This window comes from Lepisma saccharinum, chromosome 3 (assembly GCF_977018435.1).
Source record: "Lepisma saccharinum chromosome 3, izLepSacc3.1, whole genome shotgun sequence".
Lineage (NCBI taxonomy): Eukaryota > Metazoa > Arthropoda > Insecta > Zygentoma > Lepismatidae > Lepisma > Lepisma saccharinum.
This window is the reverse complement of record NC_139231.1, coordinates 51032538-51058716: the sequence shown is the minus strand read 5'-3', so window position 1 is coordinate 51058716 and position 26179 is coordinate 51032538. Positions and strand designations below refer to the sequence as shown.

Genomic DNA, 26179 nt, shown 5'->3' with positions numbered 1-26179 from the left:
TCTTGCTGGCCAGTTTTAGAATCTTTTCTTTATCATGCTGTTTTTGTATTGTGTTGAAACACAATGACCTTGGAGTATATACGTGGAGAATTATTGGGTTTCTTTTTATCACTGGAGAGGTGTATTGGGATTGGACCTACAGTTCAAAATGCCCTGCTGGGAAGAGAGAAGCTCTTTTGATTACAAAGCAATAACCACTAACATTTTAGACGATGGCAATTTGTGGGAAAGTATATTCAAAGCTTGTGCTCCACACACACTCATTTGCTGGAACACAGTTATAACACATGCACATTTATTTAGACTGACTCTTAAATGGTCCACCATTATGTATGATAACATAACACATAGACTACTTAGATGTGTTTTCTTTTATTCTATAAGGCTCGCTTATCCACAAAAATAAGAGCATTTCTCATGAACAGTACATGAAATAGTTTCCAACACACAGTTCACACATTTGGGTTTCCTTTATTATAATTTTTAAAAAAGCTTCTTTTCAAGAAAACAAAAACCTCAAAGGATGATAAAGGCATTTCAAATTGACATTCATGCTAAGGCATTCACTGTAGCGTGTGTACTTTTTATTTTCCATTAGACCCTTGTAACATAATTAAATGAATTCAGCACAATGCTTCGTTACATCACCCACTTGTTAATTTCACAGGCAGTTTTTAGGCATACAATTGTTGCTGATTTTGCACAGGAACCTCACATTACATAATAATTTCAACTGCAAATATAAGTCATGTAGTCAGCATCTAAGTTGGCCTATGTAATGAACAGAATATTATATATATCTTTGTATAATCAACTAAAAATGGATACGTGAAATGCAACAAAAGAAATGTTGTGCCAAAACTGAATAATACCAAGCTACAATATATGATGATGAAGATTCCAACATACATTAATTGTTTTTCAGGTGATGTTTTGGTATTCAATACTACGAAAAAGCATAAAAATCGCTGAATACTTTCTATACTTTAATATGGGAATAAAACATACTGCATGGATAATTTGTTGCCAATAATTTATGCCCTGTACATAGAAAATGATTTTTTTGAACCATGTAAGTTCATGCAAATGCTTGAATATTTGTTCCAAGAGAAACATTGACTATTTTTAAATATACTTTTAGAATCTTTTAAATGGAATGTTAAAAACATAAGCTGGGAGTATAAATTCTGATGTTCTGTACGTGACATACTTTAGTAATTAAGAGCATAATAAATGATATTATAACAAGCATTTTACATTAGGAGAACAGTTGCCAATGTCATTTGAAATACTGTAACAGAAGTTATACTGGGACGATATTCTAGGCAGACAAGTCAATAGGCTCGTAGGACCGTAATATCAAAGCAGCATAAATACAACAAATAAATAACACTAACCACCTCCTTCACACGGACCACCACAACCTAAACAAACAAAAAAACAGACAGGATTTCATCATGAAAAAGAGAGAATCTGAAAATCCAAGAAACACAACTCTACCAACAAAATGGTATATATCAATTTCAGTCCTTAAGTTGTAAAATACTCCCTCAGTTAAGTCGTACACAAAGATGTCATTATCGCAAAAGAGTGGCAACTGTTACATAAATACAAGAAAAATCATTCACAGTGTGTCAGCCAATCAGTGTCTGAGGATATTCACTTCATTGTTTTCTCTACTAAATCTTTCTTTATGAACATGACACAACATAAAAAAATGTCCCCAGATAAACAATTATTACATACCAATTTCACACAAGAATTTTGTATTTCACCTAACATGTGGTAACATGTAATACACTACATACTACATGGATATGATTTTGACCTCAAGTATATAAGGATATTTACACAGTGCATCGCAGTCATATGTGTATAGCAGCAGCAAATTGTCCTTTTTCTTTTGCAAGGTGAAACTGTAGCATCAAAAACACTCCCTGTATGTAGCAACTGATCTGAAAGGGTGTCTACACCAGTATTGTATTCAATAATACAGAAATTACTGAAAGAGATGCATAAGTTCTCTTTCACAGGAAACTTAAGGGGTGGAGAGGAAAACTGTACACAGGTTAACAAAGAGTCTGAGCTCACTAATTTGGTGTTAGCTTTGTGATGTTTGTCGATTCTGAAGTAACCTTTCCACTGCTGCATTAATATCTCCAAATGTTGCGATCAGTGCTGAAAAATGAAAAAAAAAAAATCACTTTTATGAACTTTATAATTTATAATAGGGCTGGGGCAAATTAATAGGTACTCTAGCAGTATTCGCTGCTACAGGTCAACTTTCCTTTTACCAATCAACCTATAATAAGTCTGTACTTTAGTATAAAATTCTATCATTTTTTTATGAATTTCATGGATAAAACATATATTTCATATGCCCTAGTTCTGCAAAGCAAATGTCTAAATAATATTTTCATTTTTAAAGCAAACCCATTACACTCATCCTCCTGCATCATGGATGTGCAGTCTAAGGCATCATTCTTTAGGCTCCAGCTACGGGATGCATGCAAGTTCGAGTCTCACAGGAGAACTATAACTTTTATAGAAGAGGTAAATGAACAAACAAGTCACGTTCTTCAGGGACATTTGACATTTCATGTTGGTACAAGCAAAAAAAATCATATTATTCCATTCCTAATTTATAATAATGCTAGTGTGGTTTTTAATTGCAAATGTTAATACTCTTACAAATTCTTGCCAATACGGATATCTGAACCTTGTTAAAAAAAATGGCATCGATTAAACAGTTATCTACCTAGTCGTGTCATAAATACTGACAGAAAGTTTGAGGCAGTGTGTACAACCGGTTTTCAAGGTTGCGGCCAACCTTCCTGTGCAAGAGGCTGGAGTGGGCCATTGTGAGTTGAGTTGTCATAGAGCAAGTGTGTTCGTAAAAGTGTAGCTTATGGAGTGGGGCGATTACGAAAATCGTGTGGCAGTAATAGCGCTTCATAAAGTGGGTCAAACAGCCCCCATGATATTCAGAACACTTAAAAAGTTGAATATCAGCAAATCTTTCGTGTATCGGACCATCAAGCGATTCACAGAGACTGGGACAGTTGATGATCGCCCAAGGCAAGGCCGCCCACGCAGCGTACAAACCAAAAAGTTAGTGCAAGCAGTGGCAGCCCGTATTTGGAGAAATCCTGTACGAAAGCAGGCAGTGCTTGCTCGTGAGCTGAACATTCCCAAAATGTCAGTGTCTCGTGTGTTAAGAAGTGATTTGGGGTTGAAGGCTTACCGGCAAAGTACAGGTCACTTCCTCAATGCACGTCTGAAAGAGCAGAGGGTGATAAAAGCAAAATGCCTCCTGCAGCGTTACGCCAACAATGGCCACAGGAAAATTCTTTTCACAGATGAAAAGATATTCAACATTGAGGAAACTTTCAATCGCCAAAATGACCGGGTGTATGCGTCAACATCCCACGAAGCTCGGGAGAAAGCCCCGAAGATCCAGAGGGGTCATCATCCGGCCTCAGTCATGGTTTGGTGGGGCATGGCGTATGATGGCACCACCAAGCTGCATTTTTGTGAAAAAGGGGTGAAAACATCAGCCAGAGTGTACGAAAATACTGTGTTGAACTCTGTTGTGAAGCCTTTGAGTGACACTTTGTTCAGGAACCAACATTGGACCTTCCAACAGGATTCCGCACCAGCCCATAAGGCACACTCTACCCAGGAGTGGCTCAAGAGCAATGTCCCGGACTTCATTGCTCCAGCTGATTGACCTGCTAGCAGCCCTGACCTCAACCCGTTAGACTACAAATTTTGGTCAGTGCTTGAGGGCAAGGTCAGAGACCTGCACAAGACCCGGAGAAAACCCGTCTGCGAGGAGGCGCGCCTACAATAATATGCAACATGCACATCAAGCCCAGGTGTTCGACATCGCGCAAGCGAGCTTCACGTCCCAGTTTTGCACAGGCATCAATGCCTGCCAGGTTTTTCTATTACCCGGGTCTTAAGAAGACCCGTGAGACTCGATGTAGTTCTTGCAAGTAGACGGCGAGCACTACTGTCCGTGTTGCCAACGGCCATTACATTTCACTATGCATGGAAATATTCGAATTTCTGCTAGGCGCAGGTGCCTTGAGGTTGTAGAATCATTGGCGTAGCAAGGGGTGAGCGAAGTGGGCGACCACCCTGGGCCTCGCGCATATAGGGGTCTCGCGTCCTATGAGGTTGATACGAAAAACGTAATAAATGGAAGTGAGAAAGATAGAAAAGGCTAATTTTTGTGAGCAATAAAATTTAGAACTTTTTATCTGGCTTTATATTCTAGTTTAACGTTATAATTTGAATGAATACGTCAAATCAGAGGCGGGCGGGAGCTCTAAGCCTAAGGGGCCCCGAAAAAGTCAAAATAATTCTCATTTCTCATGTTAAACATCAACGCAAAAATTGCTTGGACATTTTTATCCATTTTTCTTCTGTCTCGTGACCTTGCATAGCCTACCCGATTTTAATATGTTAATGGTAAAACACCTCAAACTGCCACGGAGCAAAGTATGGGGCATTTAAATGCTTCTGGTGTTTTAAACTGAAGAAGGGTATGGATAATATTAGCAGTTCTTCCTTCGTTCCTACAACTTCAGATGCAGCTATTGCTGTCTGTAACGGGCACGAAGATGATTTATCTTCCGAATTTCCTGATCAAGTTCTATGTTTCAGGAATGTGCTTAAATCTGAAATCAAGTGGTTTGGGAAAGTTTCTTCTCCTTGATAGCTCTACACTAGCTTCCTGTGTTCTCTGTATCCTGTACCGCCTTCTGTTTGGGGGAAGGGATAAGTAAGTATTTGTATTTTCTTCTTTTGAATACATAAATGTCAAAGAAAGATATGTTGTAATATGTGAAAATTCAGAGTTAGAGCATCGATTTGTATAGTTATTAATGTAAGTGCAGCCACAACCAGCCATTCTAAGCAATTACGTAAATTTCCTGGAAGAAGCTGACTGTACTTGAGGGACCCAAGTTTATTTCTTGCGGATACGTACTTTACGATTTTGTTACGCCACTGCGTCAAATATTTAATATTACAAGAACATTAAGACGTAACAACAAAATGAGATTCACAGTTATTATTATCATCAAAGTCATAAAATTCAAAGTTAACTGGTACAATTTATGTGCAACAAAGTCAAAATTGCTAATTAAAAAAAAGTCAAAATTGCTAATTAAAAAAAAGTCAAAATTGCTAATTTAAAAAAAAAGTCAAATTAGCTTTATCAGTTGATTACACCAAACACTTCACATTTATTGTGCAAATGACTATCGTTTTAAGATTTGCTGATGTTGAAACCGATTGTGTAGAAGAGCATGTTGTGGTTTAGCGCACTCCCTTCCCCCCGCTCTATCAAGCACTGACATTTTATGTGCGTCCTTCCATATTTTCTACTTAAGCCATGGTTTGTGACATTTACATCCTACAAACTTCGAAATGAGGAAACAAAGAACGACTCATTAAATAATATATAGGTTATATTTCAAGATTCTTACTTTGTATTTCTGATTTTTTTAAAAAAAGTTTAGCACATTTAAAGATATTTCAGTTATCTTACTGCCTAAAGAACATCTTAAAAAACGTACTATTACTACTACTTTGGTTAATGAAAATTCCAGCAGCGTGTTACTGTAGCTCTGCCAAGTGTAAATTTCTCTGTCGCGTACTATTAAATATAATTTTCGTCAGAAATTAATTATTATTGTAGGCTATTATATAAATATGATAATTTGCTGACGTTTCCTTGATGACTGTGTATCGATTTACATTGATATTTCAAACTTAAAGAACGATGGGGCCTTGCATTCAAATCTCGCCCAGGACCTCGCGATATGTTGCTAAGCCACTGCACTCCTAAGACTTTGAAACTTCTCAAATTAGTGTCATTATTATGTCAAACCAACTACCACATATTTTCTAAATTTGTTTCGATGGTCTTGAAATAGGTTTGTGTGTCTTGTTCATTTTATGTCACCTTTCTGGTCTTGAAATCGTAAATCTTCTCTTGGTTTCATTTTTACGTTGTTTGTTTGTTGAAATGTGTAAATAGCATTGCCTGTTATTTGCACCCGTGTAAAAATACAAGCTAACAATTATATTTTGTATCGTATTACTATCAATGCGGTCTGAGAACAAGATAACTAGCAACAACATGAGCGAACGACGATTTGTTGAAAGAGATGACAATATTCAAAAACCTTTTATAATGCAAATTCTGATTTCATGTTCCATTTTATGGATCATCGTGCCTTAGTGTTCAGGAGGGGGATCTTGAGCAACTATTTCGGATATTGAATTGGCAAAAGTACACCAGAGAGAAAATCTGTTTGATTGATTGATTCATTTATCATGGTCAATTTATGCACAATAAGGCTATCGGGACTGGACCTATAGTTTCAAGTGGGATCCGAACCATCATGTGCTTCCACCGGGTATCGAACCTGGTACCCTTTGATTACAAGGCGACGACACTACCACTGCACCATAGGGGAGCACCCCCAAAAAAGTATAATTTTACAACAACCACCAGTCACACAAAGTTCCAAAGTATTTACGATGGCACTTTTTGCGAAACTTGGTTCGTACTCCTGTACTGGTGTCAGCAGTGGCAGCAATTAGGGGCGAGGCCGAGAGAGTGCAGTTGCCCCCCCCCACACTTTTTGCTACTTTTGCACCACGCTAACCTCATGTACCAAGGGAAATTAAATTATCCTTGCCCCCCCCCCCCGTACATTTGCACTTTGGCCCTCTAGTTTTGGAACCCAATCGCCGCCACTGGGTGTGAGCGATACAAATGTTTTCTAGCAGGGAACAAATGTCTGCAATTTCAAATTGATAAAAGTGATGAACATTTTCAGTGCTCCTAGAACAGTTTAGAATCTAAAAGTTGGCAACGGTGACTGCGTGACTCATGTATCTGGAGACGTTGCAAAACCGGAATGAGCGTTCGCTGAAGATAAGCGTGCTTCGTCTTGCAAGGCCTTCCAGTTACCTGTGGGCTTTCGATGCCGTTATGCAGACCTCTGGGCATGGTCTGTATGAGGAGGCATGCCAATATTGACAGTCTGAAACGGTCCCTGGTGAAGGCAGTGGGGACTTTCCCTACGGAGACAGTGCGTAATGCTGTAGATGAGTGGCCGCAGAGACTTCAGGCCTGTGTGAAGGCCAAAGGCGGCCATTTTGAAAAATGATTGGTGTTATGTGTTCGTTAGACCTGTAAGTAACCTATACAATCAGGACATTAAAGTATCTTTAACACTTTCGTCATAATTCACTTTCAATGTTGTGTCAGTATTTATGATATGACTAGGTATTTGTAGAGTGCAAAAGATGAAAATTTCCGGAACAAAAACTGAATCCATTTAAGTTCTAAAAAAGGGATATATGATAATGATATAAATAAATTTCAAATTTGTTTAAAAAATCAAAATTATTTTTCTTGATTGAAATAGCAATTGGAAGACTTTCATGCATGAGAATTGCAATGAAGTAAAAAACTTTAGGTTCCCTCCTGTAGAACAGTATGCAGAAAATCTCTACTTAAAACGAATGTTAGACAGAGGGTTCTGCAATTAGCTCCTGCAGCACAAAATAAACTTTCACATTAATTTTATGCAAGTACAAAGACAGACAAATATTTTTGATGAGAGAATAAACTAAAATACATAATTTCTTGAGGTAAGATGGCATCGATGCATGTACTTTTACTACTGATTCCGGTCAACACGTGGAGCACAGTGAAAGAACCTTTGCCGCAAATGGCTACAGATGATATGGCCATGGCCAATTAAAAGATAATCATTGCCAATTCTTCTCGGCACGGAGGACAATTCAAGGAATGCCACACACCAATGCTTGGCTTGATTACCCAATCCACTCTTTCCTGCAGATTTCAGGAAGAACATGAGCTCAATTGTTGCCATGGATGACCACATTCCTTTGGAAGCACCAGAAGCAAACATCAATCCTGTTGTACAATAACACTAACCTGCAAATATATACATTGCCTGGAAAAGGAGCATTAATCTTCAGTCTTATCTTAGTACCAGATGTTCCAGAATCACCTGTTGGTTTGTAACAACTGAAATTTCACTTGTATAAATTTATTTTGTTGCATTCTGTAATAGGAGTAATGGAATGGTGAATATGAGAATTTTGATTGCGAAAAATCCTGCCGTGATGGGTAAAAATTGAAGTAATGTGCGTAATCAGCATTCAAAATGCTTCCAGAATCACTTATTGGTTTGTAAACAACCGAACTTTCCCCTGTATAAATTTATTTTGTTGTGTTCTGTAATAGGTGTAATGGAATGATAAATATGAGAATCTTGATTGTGAAAAATCCTGGCATGATGGGGAAAAAATGGATGTCATTTCCATGATCAGCATTCAAAATACTTTCAGAATCACGTATTGATTTGGAAACAACTGAAATTTCCCTAGCATAAATGTATTTTGTTGTGTTAGGTAATAGGTGTAATATATACATTGCCTGGAAAAGGAGCATTAATCTTCAGTCTTATCTCAGTACCAGATGTTCCAGAATCACCTGTTGGTTTGTAACAACTGAAATTTCACTTGTATAAATTTATTTTGTTGCATTCTGTAATAGGAGTAATGTAATGGTGAATACGAGTGTTTTGATTGTGAAATTGTGAAAAATCCTGACGTGATCGGCATTCAAAATACTTCCAGCATCACCAGCAATTAATACATCACTTGTCCGAAACTACAGATGATATATCAGTTCTGTCTTTGAATTACAATGCAATACAAGCATAGTATGAGTATGTATGTGAAAAGCTGTTTTATTTTTTTAATTAATATGTATTTCAAGCAAGGGTTTTTTTCGAATCTGCAGATATGTTTTTAAAAACCACAAAATGGGAACTATTCATCACAAGTGTTAAGTTTGTTTTATTTTGGATGAAATAGGCACAGCTTTCAGTGGGATTAAAATGACTGGAGGCACTGCAGATATTAGGGGTGAACTCGACGAAGGTAGATTTTTATTTTATTGTTGGATCATATACATTGGAGACTGTAGGAACTCATACAACGTGCGACAGGATCTACCTCACCTCTAATGCTCTGAAATTTGCTTTAGAATCGAACAGTGCACGTGCAACAAGATAGAAGTGGACACTTTTAAAAGGCTGATTCTCGCAACTTGTATTTTGTGAGTTTGTACCTGCCCTCATTTCCTCTCAACACAGGTGCTATTAGAAGAAGAGAAGGGTAATTTATTCAAGGGATATTTTTTTCAGAGCCTCCTGCATCCCCCTGTAAATAGAAAAAAATCCAAATTTAACACTGTTACGTACATGCAATCGTGTCACATGTAGGGCTCCTCAGATGCCCTTGATAACTGGGAAAAGGATAACACCGATGTGTACAGTGATTGTGTTGAAAAGCGACAGAAAAATATGATTTCAGACTTAACAACTTTGAGAGATTTGGCAAAATGGTACGGACTTTTGGTATGCACCTCGTAGAATGTTAAAAGTGTTATCAGTGCAATGCATATACAAAATATAAAACAATCCATTGCCGTTTAATATTATTTGCTTATTACAAGGTAAAACTTTTCAAGCAAAATGAAGGTCACATACCTTGAAGGTTCGCTTCTCTATTCATGAAACCCATTGCTGTTAGCTGCTCCAACTGTGCCTGGTATCTCTCTTCAGGAGGCTGGTTGGTTCCACCCCCAACACCTTGCGCTGCCATACTTGAAATCTAACACAAGATAGAGAATTTTATATGAAATGTAAAAATGTTTGTAACACCTATCACATAGTAATAATACAAAACTTGATAAGATTTTTCCTTTTATGTCTAATTATTCCTTGAATGTAAGTTGTAGTTTTTGTCTAAGAGTCCACTTTATGCTCAGATAGACTAATCGAGAATGTACCTACAGTTTAAAGTGGAATCAGAACAAATATGCAAGGTACCTCCATCGAACCTAGAACTATTTTTCTATATTTTTACTTCTTGCTAATTTCAAAAATAATGATGAATAATGATTAGATTAAATTGGTGAATGGAAACATCAAGAAACATCACGACTCATGCCTGGAACCTTTGTTGGTGAGACTGAACTGTCTATTGAATGTCCTTGGCCACGAAGGTAACATGTAACTCCTTCATTATAATATAAGAGAGTATCGAGGAGACCTTTACAGGTTACATTACATGTAAATCACAAGTTTATACACAATACTTCAACCAGTGTACTATGCATGAAAGGAAAAATTATTTAATAGTTTTGAAAAATGATAAAGTCTATTGTATCAATAAAAAAGTTCATTACTCAAAATACACATTTAAAAAATATCTTGGACAAGTCTATTACAGTTTATATAATTTATTTCACCACAATAAATTTTCTTTACAACAATTTAGTTAAATTAATGTAAATTTTGATAAATTTATTTTGTCTTCTTTTACATGGCGAAGTTAAGACTGTGGAGCCTTTTCTTCCACTTGATCATGCTTACAAAAATTTTTGAATGTGGAATATTGAAATATTGAAAAAAAATAATTGAAAAATGGAAGAAAAAATATATGAAAATTACAGATGAATAAAAAAATACAAAAAAAAATACAAGAATGACAATTTAACCTATAGATACGGGCACACATGCACATTTCATTTTTGGAGTAAATAAAAAAAGGCAGAAAACTGAAACTGCAAAAAAGGTAACATATACTGTAATTCAAACAATATCATTTCAAAAGTCCATGAAACATGGAATATTTCTTTCCTGGTTTCTTTATATATTTACTGAAAATGTGCAAGTGTCCTCAACTGTATATTTCATTCTGGAAAAAAAAAAAGCCCCAACCTTAGTGCCATACCAAAGTCTCTGATCCAATGTCTATGAACTCTACACAAAATATTACAGGGTTCCCTCCAAGTTTGAAAACCAAATTCCCTGACATTTTCATGTATTTTGAATTTAGTTCCCAAACCATTTTACATTTTAATGTTAAGTCTCCAATTTGCATACTAATTAAATTAGTTACTTTTATCAAATTTTTACACAAAATAATTTTGTTTTGAGAAAAAATGTGAAACAGTCTCTAATACAAACACAAAAATCAGCCAATTCCCCTAACATTACTTAGTTTTTGAATGCTTTTTCAAAGTTCCAATACTATTCAATGGTTTTTGCTCCTAAGCCAATTTCCAAGTCAGTAGTAAACTTGCATTGACACAGTGCACATGTTTGTGTGTTAACTGAACCGAAAGTGCACATTTTGATATTATAGTCTACACTAACAAAAACCCATACTCACCATCCTAGCCATGAACTGGGAGAAAACATCCCCCTCAGCTGTGTTCCCAGCAGGAGTCGAAGAAGTGGTGGTGGTTGTGGTTGTAGTTGCTGGGGTTGTGGTACTAGGTGTTGTAGTAGCATCAGCAGCAGCAGTAGTAGTTGTGGTACTGGTGGTGGTAGTGGCATTAGTAGTTGATGCTGTTTCTCCAACGGTGCCACCAAAAGGAGGTAGCGGTCCTAAGCCCATGCTGTAAAATTTAATAAACAGTCACGATTAACAGTTACAATCATTTTGCTTGGATTGTAGAATTATTTCTCTTGTAGTCTATGGTTGTTACAAACTTAAAAACAAACCATAGACTACAAGAGAAATAAATTTACATCAATACCACTCAGTCTAAGTGAGTAATGAATCAGCACAAGGTCATACATGCACACAGCATTGCAATATAAGCTCCATGAACTATCACACCCGGGTGCCTATGTACCCATATATTTCACCTTTCTTTCACTGTGCAGGCAGACTTATTTCCTAGTTAAATTTAGCAGCTCACATCTATACTTTTTGTTACTCAGCATCACTTTTCTGCCACTTTTGGCTAATCACGACCATGAGGATGAGTGATAATTAGATGAAATAGGTAAATGGACACACACAGACAGGGAATCGAGCATGGAAACTTTGGTTATGAGATTGAAAGTTGACCACCAAATATACTTTACTGAAGGGACTTTGAATAAAAAATGATTTGTACTGAAATGCTGAGAATGAGCTGGAGAATAGAAATAACTGAACTAAAAAGTACTATGTATTATTAAATATCAGATTAACAGAGTTTTCATGTGTCCTAATACACATCTTAGAAGTTGTGTGGGGGTGCCAAGTTATAGTGGAACCACAAGCAAAGAAACCTGCGCAGACGTGCGACTCCTGTGCACCGTACTCCCGCATGAAGGGGAGAGGGAGAGTGGACCATGCTTCCTTATGGCCCGAGCTGAACGGAAGAAGGGAAAGCTGCACGGAGACTTTTCGGCCAAGGTTTTTTTCCTTGTGGTTGATCTATAATACAGTCATTATTTATTCAATGCAAGTCATTGGAATATTAGAATACTCATGGTGGATGCCATAAATGCAGATTTATACACGCAAAGTTTCATGTTTCCACATTGCAGAATTGGATAGTTTTTTTCCTCCATTAATTTCGAAGGCTCACTACCTTCGTTCACTAAGGTTACGGCATCTTGAGCAGAGATGGATGCGCATCACTCTCTGTTCATTCCTGGACGGGAGAAGTTGCATTTTCTCCCATTTGGCAGTTGTGTTTCTTGGTTTGTGTCGTCTGCTGTCTGCAGCAGAGAGCGAGGCACCACCACACAGCAACGCCACCTGACAATGGAAAGCAGAAAGCACAGCAGATGACACAAACCAAGAAACACAGCAGCACTGCCAAACGGGAGAAAATGCAACTACAGCCACCGGGGAATGAACAAAGAAGTGACGCACTACCATCTCTGCTCCAGAAGCTGTACCCTTAGTGAATGAAGGGACTGAGCCTTTGAAATCCAGGTGTCTACCACAATAATAGATCCAAAATTCATGACCTATCTTTCTTAGCACTCTAGAATCGATTCAGCCTTTCGCTTTTACCTGGCCATAGTTTGTTACAGGGTTCCCTCATTACACAATTTTTCAACTCTTCATCTGTGTTGTTTTCTAAACTTACAGATTCCATATCAGTGCAGTTTGCTGAATGACTTCAATTATCTACACAAAATTCTCAAGGGCAAACATCCGTTGCAACACACTCCTTGAAGAATTCCACTTTCGAGTACCTATGCACTCAACACGAAACACAAACCCATTATACACAGACTAGAAATTCAAAAAAGTACTCTCTTCTACAGACTTCCCACAAAATATAATGACCCCCCTCATTTGTTGATATTTTATCCTCAGAGGATGCCTTACGGTTTTCCATCAGGGTTGCTAAGGATTTTAGATTATGAAATTCCAGGACATTTCCAGTCATGTTTATTATGATTTTTCCTTTTGAACCCTGTGTGTTTTCAATTAAATATACAGGTCCATTAATTATTATGAATATTCATTTTCACCACTGTTTAAAAGCAAATTTCATTCTACAAATTTCATTCTACATACACAAAACACACAAAAATTACAATCGGCATCAAACATGTCACGTGCTATAATCACTTGCATCTAGCTAAGGTAACAAAGGTACATTATTAAACCATACAAAATTTTTCACTTTGTAGCAGATTTGCTATACAATTCCTACATGCAACAAAAATTTCTCCAGATGCTGTGTGCTTATAAATGTAAACAAAAAGCAGCATTTTCTACGACACTATAATTGGTTTCTGCACTATTCATGTCACGTAAAAGTAAAGTAAAGTGCTCCCTGTGTTTTGCACCATGCCACGAAGGCGTATAGGGGGTGTGGAGTTAGGACCCCACACTTTTTTGATCACGCCCGAAGGTGGAGGACAATTATGCAGAATCAACAGATAACAGTCAGCTAACACTCATTAAGAAAAATTCTACTGTGTTATATTTTTGCTAACAAAATTTCTCTTCTTGCTACACCAAAACGTAAATGCCAACAAGACCAATATAATAGACAATAAAACCTCATCAACCTTTCCGGTAATTATGATCATATTGTCAACCTACTTTAGTTATCAATCAGTATAGCTGGATCATAACTTTTAATTTGATATTCTTTCTAAACCCAGTATACAAAAGTGAAAACTATATATTACGTACGAGTCTATGTAGAACCGAAATTCAAAGGAACCATAATTTTGTACCAGACACAATCATAAAGACGAGAGGAACAAGTTTCTGAACTGAATCCTTTTGGGGAATGGAATTACAAGAACCAAATACAGGGTTGCTACGATTTTTTGATTATGAAATTCCCTGACTTTTCCAGACCAGAAATTAAATTTTTCCAGACATGTTTGTTGTCATGATTTTTGCTTTTGAACCTCATGTTTTTCAATTAAATATGCAGGCACGTTAATTATTATGAATATGAATATACAGTTATTAGCTGAAAATTTGCCAAGTGATTATTAATACAATGCTATTCAATAAAAAAAAAAAATTGTACTTTCCCATTTTCACTAAGTCATTACAATTAAGGTGGTGTAAAAAAATCAATAAAAAAATGTGGCATATATCAAAGCTTTACAATGTAACCTGTATACAACCTCAATTATATCAATACAAATGAGAAACAACAGAAAATTAGGTCACGCACCTTTAGAAAATATGCAATAAGTTTAATGATTATATTTTTTTTAATTTTTGAAAATATTACATATTTCGGAAATTCAGAACATGAATGGGGCCGGTGACCCACCATACACCTAAAAAAATAGATAAAAGGGCCATACTTTTGAATCAAATATCTCCATTATTTGAGTTTTCCACGTGCTGGAACCAATTTTATATTATGGAAAACATCGAAATCTGTCTATTAAAAATGTAACAGTTCCGAATGTTTTATGATTTTTTTAAATTTTCCTAGAATGAAGACTAATAATCATAGAATTTTGGCAATCATTGTGACACGAAATTTGAACCTTCCTTAAAATAATGAGCCCTGTTCGGATTTGAAAAAAGTTATTTATGTTGAAAAAAAAAAAACCTTCAAAATGACCTTACGCAAGCATACATGCTTCCCACGGACAAGGTACTCTCCGGTTGACAAGCGACAGTAAATATAGTAAACTAGTGGGAATGAATGTAGAAATAAATCAGAACCTTAGTAGAGTGCATTCAGGGTCTTTATTTTAATTCTAAGACAACCAAACCTGACCTTCCTAACCTAACCACAAAAGCATGTATTGACAAAATCTTAAGTAATCGCTAAAACTCTGCAGTATGTGTTAACAGACATAAATCGAAATCGAATCATGTAAAAGTTGCATTTGTAGCATGATGAAATCGTAATAAAACAAACGGAACTTGGGCCCATTTTCACCACTTTTCAGCATAACTTCATTCTACATGCAAAAAATATGTAAAATTAAATTTGTATTGGCATCAAACCAACATTCCTAACCTAACAACGATGTGTGACCAGCGTATGTTTAATTCCTCTATTTCACACCAGTTTTTAAAAAATAAATTCGTTCTACATGCACAAAACACGTGCATACTCGAATAATGACGTCACTGATACTGCATACAATCACTAATTTCTCGGGTGTAACACATCTCTGCAATGTAAAAACTACGACAACGAGCAAATGAACTAGTTGCTTCTGAACGGATCGCAAACGAAGGACTCACATTCACAGAATGGGTTCAAGGGGAACTAAGTAGCGAGTCCCTTTGTTTTTACTCCACGTCCACACCCATCAACCACAGCCAGTTACGTGAAATTCTGCTCTTCAAGGCAGAAAGTATTACATTCTCTTTGGTTCAAGGAGTATACTGTTATTGCAGATCCAAAACCAATGAACTGTCCGAAAACCAAACTGCTCCGCTTCAAGTATCAAAAGAGAACGGGCGTGTTCTTGCAGAAAGGAAATTCGGCTCACCACACGAAGCTAAAGCAACTTTTTTCCGTAAGAAATTCTGAGGATGGCTGGTGCGTAGGTTTCGTCTTGAGTGGCTTGTTCTCTAAGGAAAAATTTCACGCCTCTCCAAATTCTGGTCTTGAACAGGTTCACAAGAACGAGTTGCCAAATGAACGGACAGTCATAACGAATCCAAGAACCTAGATCCGAGAGTGAATAAATATAGAATCATAATGCGAAGGAACCATAATTTTGTACGTAACAGACTAGAAGTCATAATGATGAGAGGAACAAGTTTCTGAACTGAATCTCTTGGGGGACTGGAATCACAAGAACCGAATTCAGAAGTGGAAATGAACCGTTCATTCATTTTGTAACTGGTTCTCCTGCAACTCCAAAATGAACGTAAATTCCGGAAAATATGCAAAAATTCCCTGCCTATTCCCAGTTTTCCAGTCACGTAGCAACATTGCAAATAAAGAAGCAGAAATGAACCACTTGTTCATTTGGCAACTTTTTCTCTTGCAGACTACAAAATGCACGTAAATTCCAGATGTTCTGAAAAATTCTGACATTTTGCTGTTTTCCAGGTTTTCCAGATGTGTAGCAACCATGATAATATCAAATAGTGCCATTTTTTACTCATATTTTGTTAATCATTTTTGTGTTAGTTTGTTATTAATTTTTTTGCTCTTTTCCTTGTAATTTCAGTGCAAAATGGTCATCTGTGCAGTATCTGAGATTCTCTCAATAAATGATTAAGTAATTTTATATAGAAAAGCAGAGCACCATCAAGATTTTTTCCAGGGGTGGTGCATTAAATAAAAAATGCATGTATTATTCCAACTTCACACACACACACACAACTTCACTTTGAAATTATCTTATCATATCAGTCGTTTGTTATAATTAACACTAATTGCTGCAACTGAAATATTTAATTTTAGACTGACTTTCATTTTCCAAGGACAGCAGCTATTCCACGCCCCTCTTCCCCTTCCAAACACCCACAAGGATGAGGAAAAATCATAAAGAATGAACAAGAGATAAGAACATACTGATCTCATTTAACATGATTTAAATGAACTTAGGTTGCTTCGAGCACTGAAATGGAAGATTAAGGTGTCAGATCTAAACCCTGCTTGAGAAACTATTTTCTATTTAATTTTCACTTCCCTAACCTTAGATTCTTTGCACTCAAAATTGGGGCAAAAATCAAAATTCTACAACTGAGACATTACTGACAAAACCAAACAAGAATGATACATTACCTATTTACAAGGCCAGGTGCAGCCTGCCGTAACTGCTCAATTCCCTGCTGAATCTGAACTATAGCTTGCAAGGCATTTGGATTTGACATTAGGTTATGGACTTCTGGGTTCTGTAACTGTTGCATAAAATTTGGTAACATCAAACGCATCTGCTCCTGAAAGGAGAAATTTGCTTATTAATAATCACAGAATTCGGAACAGTTAAAACATAAATATTATATTGCACCTACATAACACAAATTATGCATCAGCTTTGCTTAAAAATATTGATAAGGTGACCAGGGATTTGAATGTTGTTTACCAAAAATTAGTTTGAATTGCTGTTTTAAGTCCAATTTGTGCACAGATAGGCTAATCGGGACTGGACCTACAGTTTAAAGTGGGATCCAAACCACTGTACAACGTGCCTCCACTGGGTATCAAACATGGAACCTGTTCATTACAAGGTGATGGAGATACCAGTATGCCATCAGGTAGTCCAACCAAAAATTATTGTTAAAATTACTGTTCTCAAGAATAAACTTACTCTACATGAAAATGGTAAGATATTTATTCCATATTTTCTCTAAAACTTAGCAACAATTTTACATATCTGACATTTCTACGTCAAATTCCAGTTTAATTCGGCAAAAAAGTGTAGGGTCAACCAACACTCGCATCAGGTTTCTCGCATACTGTGCCATGCATGAACTTTCGTGTTTTACCTGTACACACGTGGAATTTTTTGGACAAGACCGACTGTAGTCACCTGATTACATACATTAAGGACTCTTGACGTTTGAAATTTCATATCAGAACCAACAAAATTTTGATATCAGTGTCTCCCTAATGAATATATTAAATTGATAACTTAATTCCATTCCTGATGGAGAAAAGTAGTTTTTGAAAATTTACAGATAGATGCAGTTTGTCCGGTATATGTCCATCTTATTCAAGACCCTTTGCAACTTTGCTGGCACTCACGTTGGATACAATAAAAATTCAACAAATAGTGTGAAGCTAGAATTGATGAAGAGCTACTTTAGACAACTCTGAAAAATACAGTAGGAACTACAAAATTTCTCATGTCTGTAAAGCAAATATGACAGAAAGAAATCTACACCTATTATCTAATATATTGTGATATAATCATTACCATTAAACCTAAACACTTGGAACCAACTTAAACAGAAAGAGAAATCTTCACAGAAAGTAGAAATAACAAAGGAATTTTCCTTTCTTCATGATTTGCATCGTAAAAGTAATATATCTCATAAAGTAGATTTTTGAACATTTTACCTTATTTTGTTAAATAATACAGTAACTAAGAACAAAATAAAAACACATATCCTTACAAGTACTTTGCACGTTATTTGAATAAATCACCTTTCATAGCAAGGAAGTTTCAGAAGTATAGAGGTAGATATCTCGCAAATTACACTTTTTGAACATTTGCATCATCTCTAGGTGGTTAGACAAATAAAAATAAAAAATTCTATGGGAATTTATGACAGGAACTGGATTATTTGAGAAGCAGCAACCAGGTACACTTTACAAAGGGCACATCTTCACGGAACAATGCAACAACAACAATGTTACCTGCAATGCAGGATTCCCAGCAAACATTGGATTTGAGTTCATTATCTGCGTAGCTACATCAGGATTGGCGGAAAAAGCCTGGAGCATGGCTTGCGTGTAGGGAGCATTGAGCATGTTCTGCATCAACTGTGGGTTCTCGGTCATTTGCTGCAGCAAACTCTGCATTCCTGGGGTGTTCATCAAACCAAAAGGTCCTCGTCCTCCGCTGGCTTGGTTTGCTGTGGAGTCTGTGCCTGCGGTTGTCGCTCCAGCAGTTGCTCCTCCTCCTGCTGCTGAGCCTGTTCTGCCACCTGGACCGGACCATGGATTGGGCAGAGGATCCCTGTTTTCTTGCCCTTGCTGAGGGTTGTTAGCATCAATACCTGCAAAGAGAAAATAGCATGTTATAGAGGGACCTCAAACAAAAGAAACTTTCTCAAAAATCCTTCGCACATCTTCCCCTCCATTTGTTCAACTTGCGCAAAAAAGTTAAAAAATGCCAAAATGCATGCATGCAGTTCATATTTCGCATCCCAAGGCGTGAACATATTTTACCTTCCCTAAATGATAAGAATATCCTGAATATATACCGTAGGCGACTACTGCATGCATATTGCCTTATTCATAAAATTATTACAACTGGCAAGCTGACGTAAATGGCAGACATGTTGATCCCTCGCACCAGTGTGCACAGCCACCGCACAAGAAACAATTCCAAATATAACCTTTCACACTGCAACACACAGGCATGTCAGTAGTCATTTTCATATTTAGCTGCAAAAACATGGAATGCCCCACCGAAGAGCACGTCGAGTATACCGAAAATCGAATCTTTCCAAAAAGGAAGTAAAGCAGCTTCCTTTAGCAGAGCAGAGATTGTGTTCAAATACTGTGATGTAACTTGAACGATTTTATGTTACGTATTTTTTGTCTTCTTTTTAATTTTTTTAATCACCTAACAATCATTCCCAATTTTGGTATCATGCCTGTGATATTTCTAAATATCCTGAAACTGGCTTCTCCATAAAAAAAAAAGAAGTTAAATACTCATTAGTAGACCCCAGATTTTTATGTAATATCAAAGTACAAAATAAGTACATAAATATGTGACAATAATTGATAAAATATGTACCTAATTTTTTATTATTAAAAGGATATGTAGTATCAAAGAATATGTAATATGAATAATAATAAAGAGTATCCCAGCAATTTCAAGAATTCTGCTAGATATTTATTTTATCTGAATATATTGAACATAATTTTAAGGACATAAGTTATCAGATTAAAATTTTATCAAATTTATGAACTCAAGAAAGCACAGCAACGTGCTATTTTGCCAACAATTAATTACTTTTCACATCACAAATTATTGTAGAATATGTAAATATCTAAGATAACTCTTTGTAACTTTCGAAACAAATTGTAAAAAAAAAAGGGGTCTACAGAAAGAACAATCAAATGAAAATGCATAGTTACTTTTGTATGTACTTTTGTACTGATGCCAAGTTTCTAGGTGCTTTGCCTAAACCTAAAAGTGAAACGAAAATATGTAACCAGAAGGGGAAAATTGGGGGGGGGGAGATTCCAGCTTCTTTCGATAAATAACAGTTCCAGTAATTTTTTCTTGCAGCCTGTCTTTCAATTTGGCAGTCAATTTTAGGTGACCGTAAGCACTATGTATCTCATTGATTAGAAAATATGACATCACATGAGCAACAAATTCTCTTCATCATGTTTCAGAGATTGAAAATATAGGAAAAAGGATCAAGATACAAAAATATTACCAAAATATGTTGTTTTATGTAAAGTAAATTAGCAAATATGTAATATCCTGGAAAATATGTAAAAATATGTAGATAATACTTATGCAAAATCATGTCAGTTATATAACTTGTTGACATTTTCCTGTTCAAGGCATATTATCTAGAAAGGAATAGAATATGTAATAACATACATATCCGAGCTCTACTTATTACTTATAGGAAGAGCAGTGCAATATGAATATTTTGTTTCTATTCACCTTACAGAAATGTATTTCCATTATAAGAATACATAATGAAATTTATCTTCTATTACACCAAGCACATTCTATTAAGCGTTAGAAATCCATTCCATATCCTACAAAAGCCTATCTTCCCTTATGTTTAAAACGCTAAGGGAAGGGTTTCAAAACGTACCTGGATTATTCACTAAAGACGCAAATGGATTTCTCCCAAACTGCTCAGTAGCCGCATTTAACATGGGTTCTTGTATGTCCCTGTACATTCGCTGTAGAGCATTATAACCTCCTGCAATTTGAAAAAAATAATAATGCTGCTTATTTGTATCACTTGTTTATTCTTATAAAACAAACACCATGAAGGTGTAAAGTTCCACCTCTGGTATTTTGTGAATAATCAAGAACCCTGGAGGTTATTTTTAATTAAAAAATGGTACTTTTGTACTTTTCAGTGTTGTAACAAAAGTTTAAACAAAAAATATTTATAACAGTAAAAAACTTCTTACGTCACGTGCCGGCAAACATACTTGTTAAAAACAACACAAAACATAATATGAACAGCTCGATAAAAAACACATTTAATAAGAGTCAGTCCAAGGTTTCAATTCCATCTTGGAACCATCATCAGGGCTGGTCGAGAGATAACGAAGAGTACGCGGTTAAGTTCCGCCGGCACTACTTGTTGTATCTTCCAGAAGATGTTGTTGCGGTCTTGCAGTGTTGGGAAGTTCTTGTTTGTTGAGATTGATGGCTGAAGGAGGTGGGTTTTTAAGTTTAACTGTATTATACCATAAATTGTTGACGAGATAATTTGTGTTTTTGATCATGTGTACACCTTCCTAAACATTCTCTTCTATTTGTCCTTTAGCCTGTGCCAAAAATGAAACGCAATCATGTGGTAATTGGTGGTTGGTTTCTGTGATATGTTTGGTCAACCCAGCTGAACTTTCTTTCCGGCATATGTATCCTATGTGGTCTGCGAATCTGTCTTTGATCGGTCTTTTGCATTCGCCTATGCATTTTCTGTTGCATTCACATTTAGAACCATGTCCCCTTGGTCATCTCTCGACCAGCCTTGATGATGATTATGAGATGGAATCGAAAGCTTGGACTAACTCTTAACAGTGTTTCTTATCGTGCTGTTTGTATGTTTTGTCTTGTTTTTAACAAGAAATGTTTAATACACTAAAAGGAAGTACTCACTTATCTGTGAAAATATTTGTGTCTGTGTGTGTGTGTGTGTGTGTGTGTGTGTGTGTTCTATCGATTTCAATGGGTACTGCCGCCATCCTCTCGGGAAGTTGTGCAATTCTTTTGTGAGCTCTATATGTGTTGTTGTTGCCTGGTATTAAGGAGCAACAGGTGACAACAGTGCACCTAGCAGTAATGTCACAAAACTATACACAACAAGAACTCGCCAAGAAATTGCACAAGTTCCTGAGAGGATGGTGGCATTAAAAAGAATAAATAAAAAATTTAAAAAACTCTTGTCAGAAATGTGGTGTAAATCCACCAGTTTCAGGGTAAGAAGTAATGTTTTGATGTTGCAAACTCAATACTGTACATGATTCTCTATAATAGAAGTAATATTAGTAGTGTTCTCAGAATGCAGTGTCCTACTGCATACCTGAACAACATAATGGCAACATAGAGCTATTTCTTTGGAAATATTTACCTGAAACACTAACATGGGACTGCAGCACTTATTGCAATGTAATTAGAAGGGACTTTAGCGTATCAAGATACCTTTCAATATCTTGTAGCCATTGTGAAGCCTTAAATGCAAGTGTGATATGAGTGGCAATGTGTTGCTCAAATAAAAAGTGAAAAATTTGAACAAATATCATGTTTTGAAACAATTGTACATACTGATACTTTATTATGCTGTCAAACTAGGGTTTCAAAATGTTTCAAAGATGGTCACATGCTGACCTTTCTTGTAAGATATCTCCTTGCACTACAGCATCCACTGATCATGTGCAACTGAGGTGATATTTTGCACACTAAAGAAAAATTCCACACGGGCATAAATTGTTACATTTGTTTCTTCGGATACATTTTCAAGTGACGGGTGGTCACTTATAACTTTAGTGTGCAATTTCCTGTAAATATAATTCTACTGAAGTAGTAATTGTTTTAGTTCTATCCCATGATCAGATACATCGGGGATCAAACCTGGGACTCCATTATTACAAGGTTGCAGTACTAAGGACCACATGATCAGAGAAAACCACTTACTGCATTAGTGACAGTGGTGATCAAGGTACCCTCAAAATCTTCTTGCAGGGTGGAAACCATTTAATCACATCTCACTCCATTCACTCCATTCAGTGATTCCTCATAACTGAATGAAGCTAAACAAATACTACAGGAAGTCTGCACTTACCGGGTATTGATTCCAAATTGGACATGGCACGATCATGACTTCTCATCAGTTCCTGAAGCATGGATGGATTTCTAGCTAGCTCCATAGTTTGACGAAGTAGTTCAGGATTATTTAATATATGGCTTATTTCAGGATTTCGCTGTAGAAGAGGAGAATGTATTTACTTCCATTGTTTACAGATATTTATAAATGTTAGAATTACACTGGCACTATACCATACCAATCTATGAGAGGTTTGCTTCAAGATATTCACAGACTGACAAGAAAACATAATAATGAAAAAATATTACTGACAGACCAATACTAAACTTTTGCCGATACCAATAATGTATGAATATTACATTTACCCATACCGATATTCTTACTGCTCCTATATTTTTTGCAAATGTCACATTTGGTTTCTTCAACTCCAATGGGTTTCGACTTAGAAAACGAAACTGCATGTTTACGCATTTTCCTTACAAAATCAGCATTATATTACCAAATTAACAGTGACAATTTTGCACACAATTGCAAATTATTTAGAGAAATATTAAAATAAGAATATTTAATCAGAATATGTTCCATAGTAACACAACGTTGGCATAAATTTAATGGAAATCGTGCATTTTCCACTGAACTTTGTGTAAGTGGTAGTCAATGTTTGTAGTGCTAAGTGGGAATACATGACCTCTGGTGAATTATGGGCTGGTATATTGATTAAACTCAAACTCATACACCATCGGTTCAGCTCTAGTTTTTAACGTACACAGAACAAATTAAATTAGTAAATCTTGGTGCGAAAATTTTTTACACAATGAGTTTAAATTTGCCATACAAAAATGACATTTTGGCATTATTATAGTGAACAAAATTCAAATTCTATTTTGAAGCTTTGCACTTACTTTACTACACAATATAAAAATTTACATCCAAAATTGGCAATTTATGATCATCATCTTCCTTTGTTTACATCAAATGTATGAAAGGAAACCCCACAGAAGACAAACACAAGCTATTAAAACCTTGCACACCTCTTAAATAACTATATATTTTCAAAAATAAATTATGCACATATTTACGGCACAGCAGACTCTTCCAGGGTTGGCATTTTGCACACGTTTTTTCAGTTTCTTTCAGATAAAACCTGGGCAAAACTTCTTTTTTTTTTCTTTTTAAGGTTACGTTTGAAAATGAAATACATTTTTCCTTGGTAGTAATGTATTGGGACATTCAATTTGTATTGATGTTATCACTGAAAACTATTTAATGTTTTCTGTTAACATATGTAGTTAAGAATTTATAATGAAAGTCTCACAGAATGATTAAAATAAAAACATACATAACCTGTGGTGCAACAGCCCACTGAGGGCCCAGGCCAACCTACCAACCGCCAGCCTCTCTCCCACCTGATCCTACTCAGAAGTGGGAGATCATCCAACAAGTTACGTGGTGAAGTGTGGTCAGCACGACGAACCCCCAGTTGTTGTTGTAGGTTTTCATGACCGGGTTATGCGGTTTGAGGACTTCGGAATCTGACCATGTATACCCGAGAAGCGGACATTTAAAATGGTGACTCATCTAGAAAATTGGTCAAGAGTAGAAGTGAGGCCAGTGGTGTGGTTCCTGTGGGCCAGAAACACTACACCTGCTGACATTCATAGGCAGATTGTGGAGATGTATGGGGAGGGGGCAATTTCAAGGAAACATGTAGCGAAGGACGGACCAGTATTGTTAATGACAACCCTGGACACAGCGGTAGACCTATTACCTATACCACTGCCGTAAACTGTGCTCTTGTGGATGAGTATATTCGTGCGGACAGAAGAAGAACATTACGCTCAATATCAGATGAGCTGGGACTACCATTTGGTTGACTGGCCACCATTATCTGACATGTGATGTCAAAAGAGCTGCCTCACGGTGGCTACGAGAACTTGACGCGGATATCTGTGCAACTGGTATGGAAAACCTCACCTACCGTTGCGACAAGTGCTTGAACAAAAAAGGTGATTACATTGAGGACTAGTATTAAGTGTCCTCCATCATCAGGTGTGTTGATCATCCAGCTATGTCTAACACATACGGCATAATAGGCTTTGTAACCTCTTTTTTTTTTTTTTTTTTCCGATCATCCCTCGTAGATGGCAGTGCGATCAGTATCGCTACTAATTTTCTTATGAAAGTAATGCGGCTTAGTTAGACTTTGGAACATATTGTGTAGATTTGTTTATCTTGAAAGGCGGTCACTGAATTGATGGAAACTGTTACATTTGTGGAGTGATTTGCAGTCACGAAATAGCATTCATTTGGAAAGAAAAGAAAAGAAAAGAAATAGCATGCGTAACACAAGAAGAAAAATTGCAATGTGATTTCGGGCGTCAGGTGTTGGATTGTGTACTCGAGTTTATTTTTCTATGTTATTACAATATAAATAGTATCCTGAGAGATATTTCACACCGAGGTGACAAACCACAAGTGAACCACAAGTGTCGCTTGGAAAAAAGTAGTCTGTAATCAATGCAGCCTTTCGAACCATAGGGTCACAAGCTCTGACTGCACAGATTCATCAAGCAGATATTTGACTAAAGCGGCATGCATTAAATGATATGGGGATGTCATACCAAAGCAACATGGGTTCTTCAGTCCAAGGCAGCTTTCAGACTGAAGCGACATGCGACACATGTCGCTTGGAAATGAGTCAATCAGGAGCAACATTTCAGACCGTAGCATCATGACAGGCAGCACAAGCCAGCGTTCGGTTGGTGAAACCCTTGAGCGGTAAGTGTCGCATGCTGCTTGTCGCTTTGGTGCGCAATCTCCCTAAAGCAAGACATTCATTGCATCGTGCATGCGCGAACAACAAACCATGGCAACACGTTGCAAGCTATTGAGGAAATATATCAGTTTGAGAGACACACAAGTCTCTCATAGCCAGGAGTAAATCACCCTTATTAAGGACTTATTGTAAAGCATGTTACAATTTCTACACCCACAACCTATTGTCTGAATATGCTAAATAATCTAACACAGTTATTTTTAGTGGTTTTAATTTGATTTTCTCTGCGACATTTCATTCTAGTTTCCCGGAACTTAAGTGTGTAGTGTGTGTAAAGAAGTGTCGAGTGACTAGCCATGTGAGGTTGTG

At 36.5% G+C, this 26179-nt stretch overlaps 1 protein-coding gene across 1 annotated transcript in view; it reads right to left on the bottom strand.

Moving 5' to 3' along the window:
- Positions 1-356: 356 nt before the first annotated feature.
- Positions 357-26179, bottom strand: part of Ubqn (ubiquilin) — a 61259-nt gene continuing 35436 nt past the window's right edge. Inside the window, exons 4-10 of the mRNA XM_083118534.1 lie at positions 23053-23191; positions 20845-20955; positions 18689-19050; positions 17111-17265; positions 11305-11533; positions 9615-9738; positions 357-2178 (exon numbers count right to left, since the gene is read on the bottom strand). Of these exons, the coding sequence (XP_082974660.1) occupies positions 2102-2178; positions 9615-9738; positions 11305-11533; positions 17111-17265; positions 18689-19050; positions 20845-20955; positions 23053-23191 (1197 nt within the window). The 3' untranslated portion in view covers positions 357-2101. The remainder of the gene's footprint in view (positions 2179-9614; positions 9739-11304; positions 11534-17110; positions 17266-18688; positions 19051-20844; positions 20956-23052; positions 23192-26179) is intronic.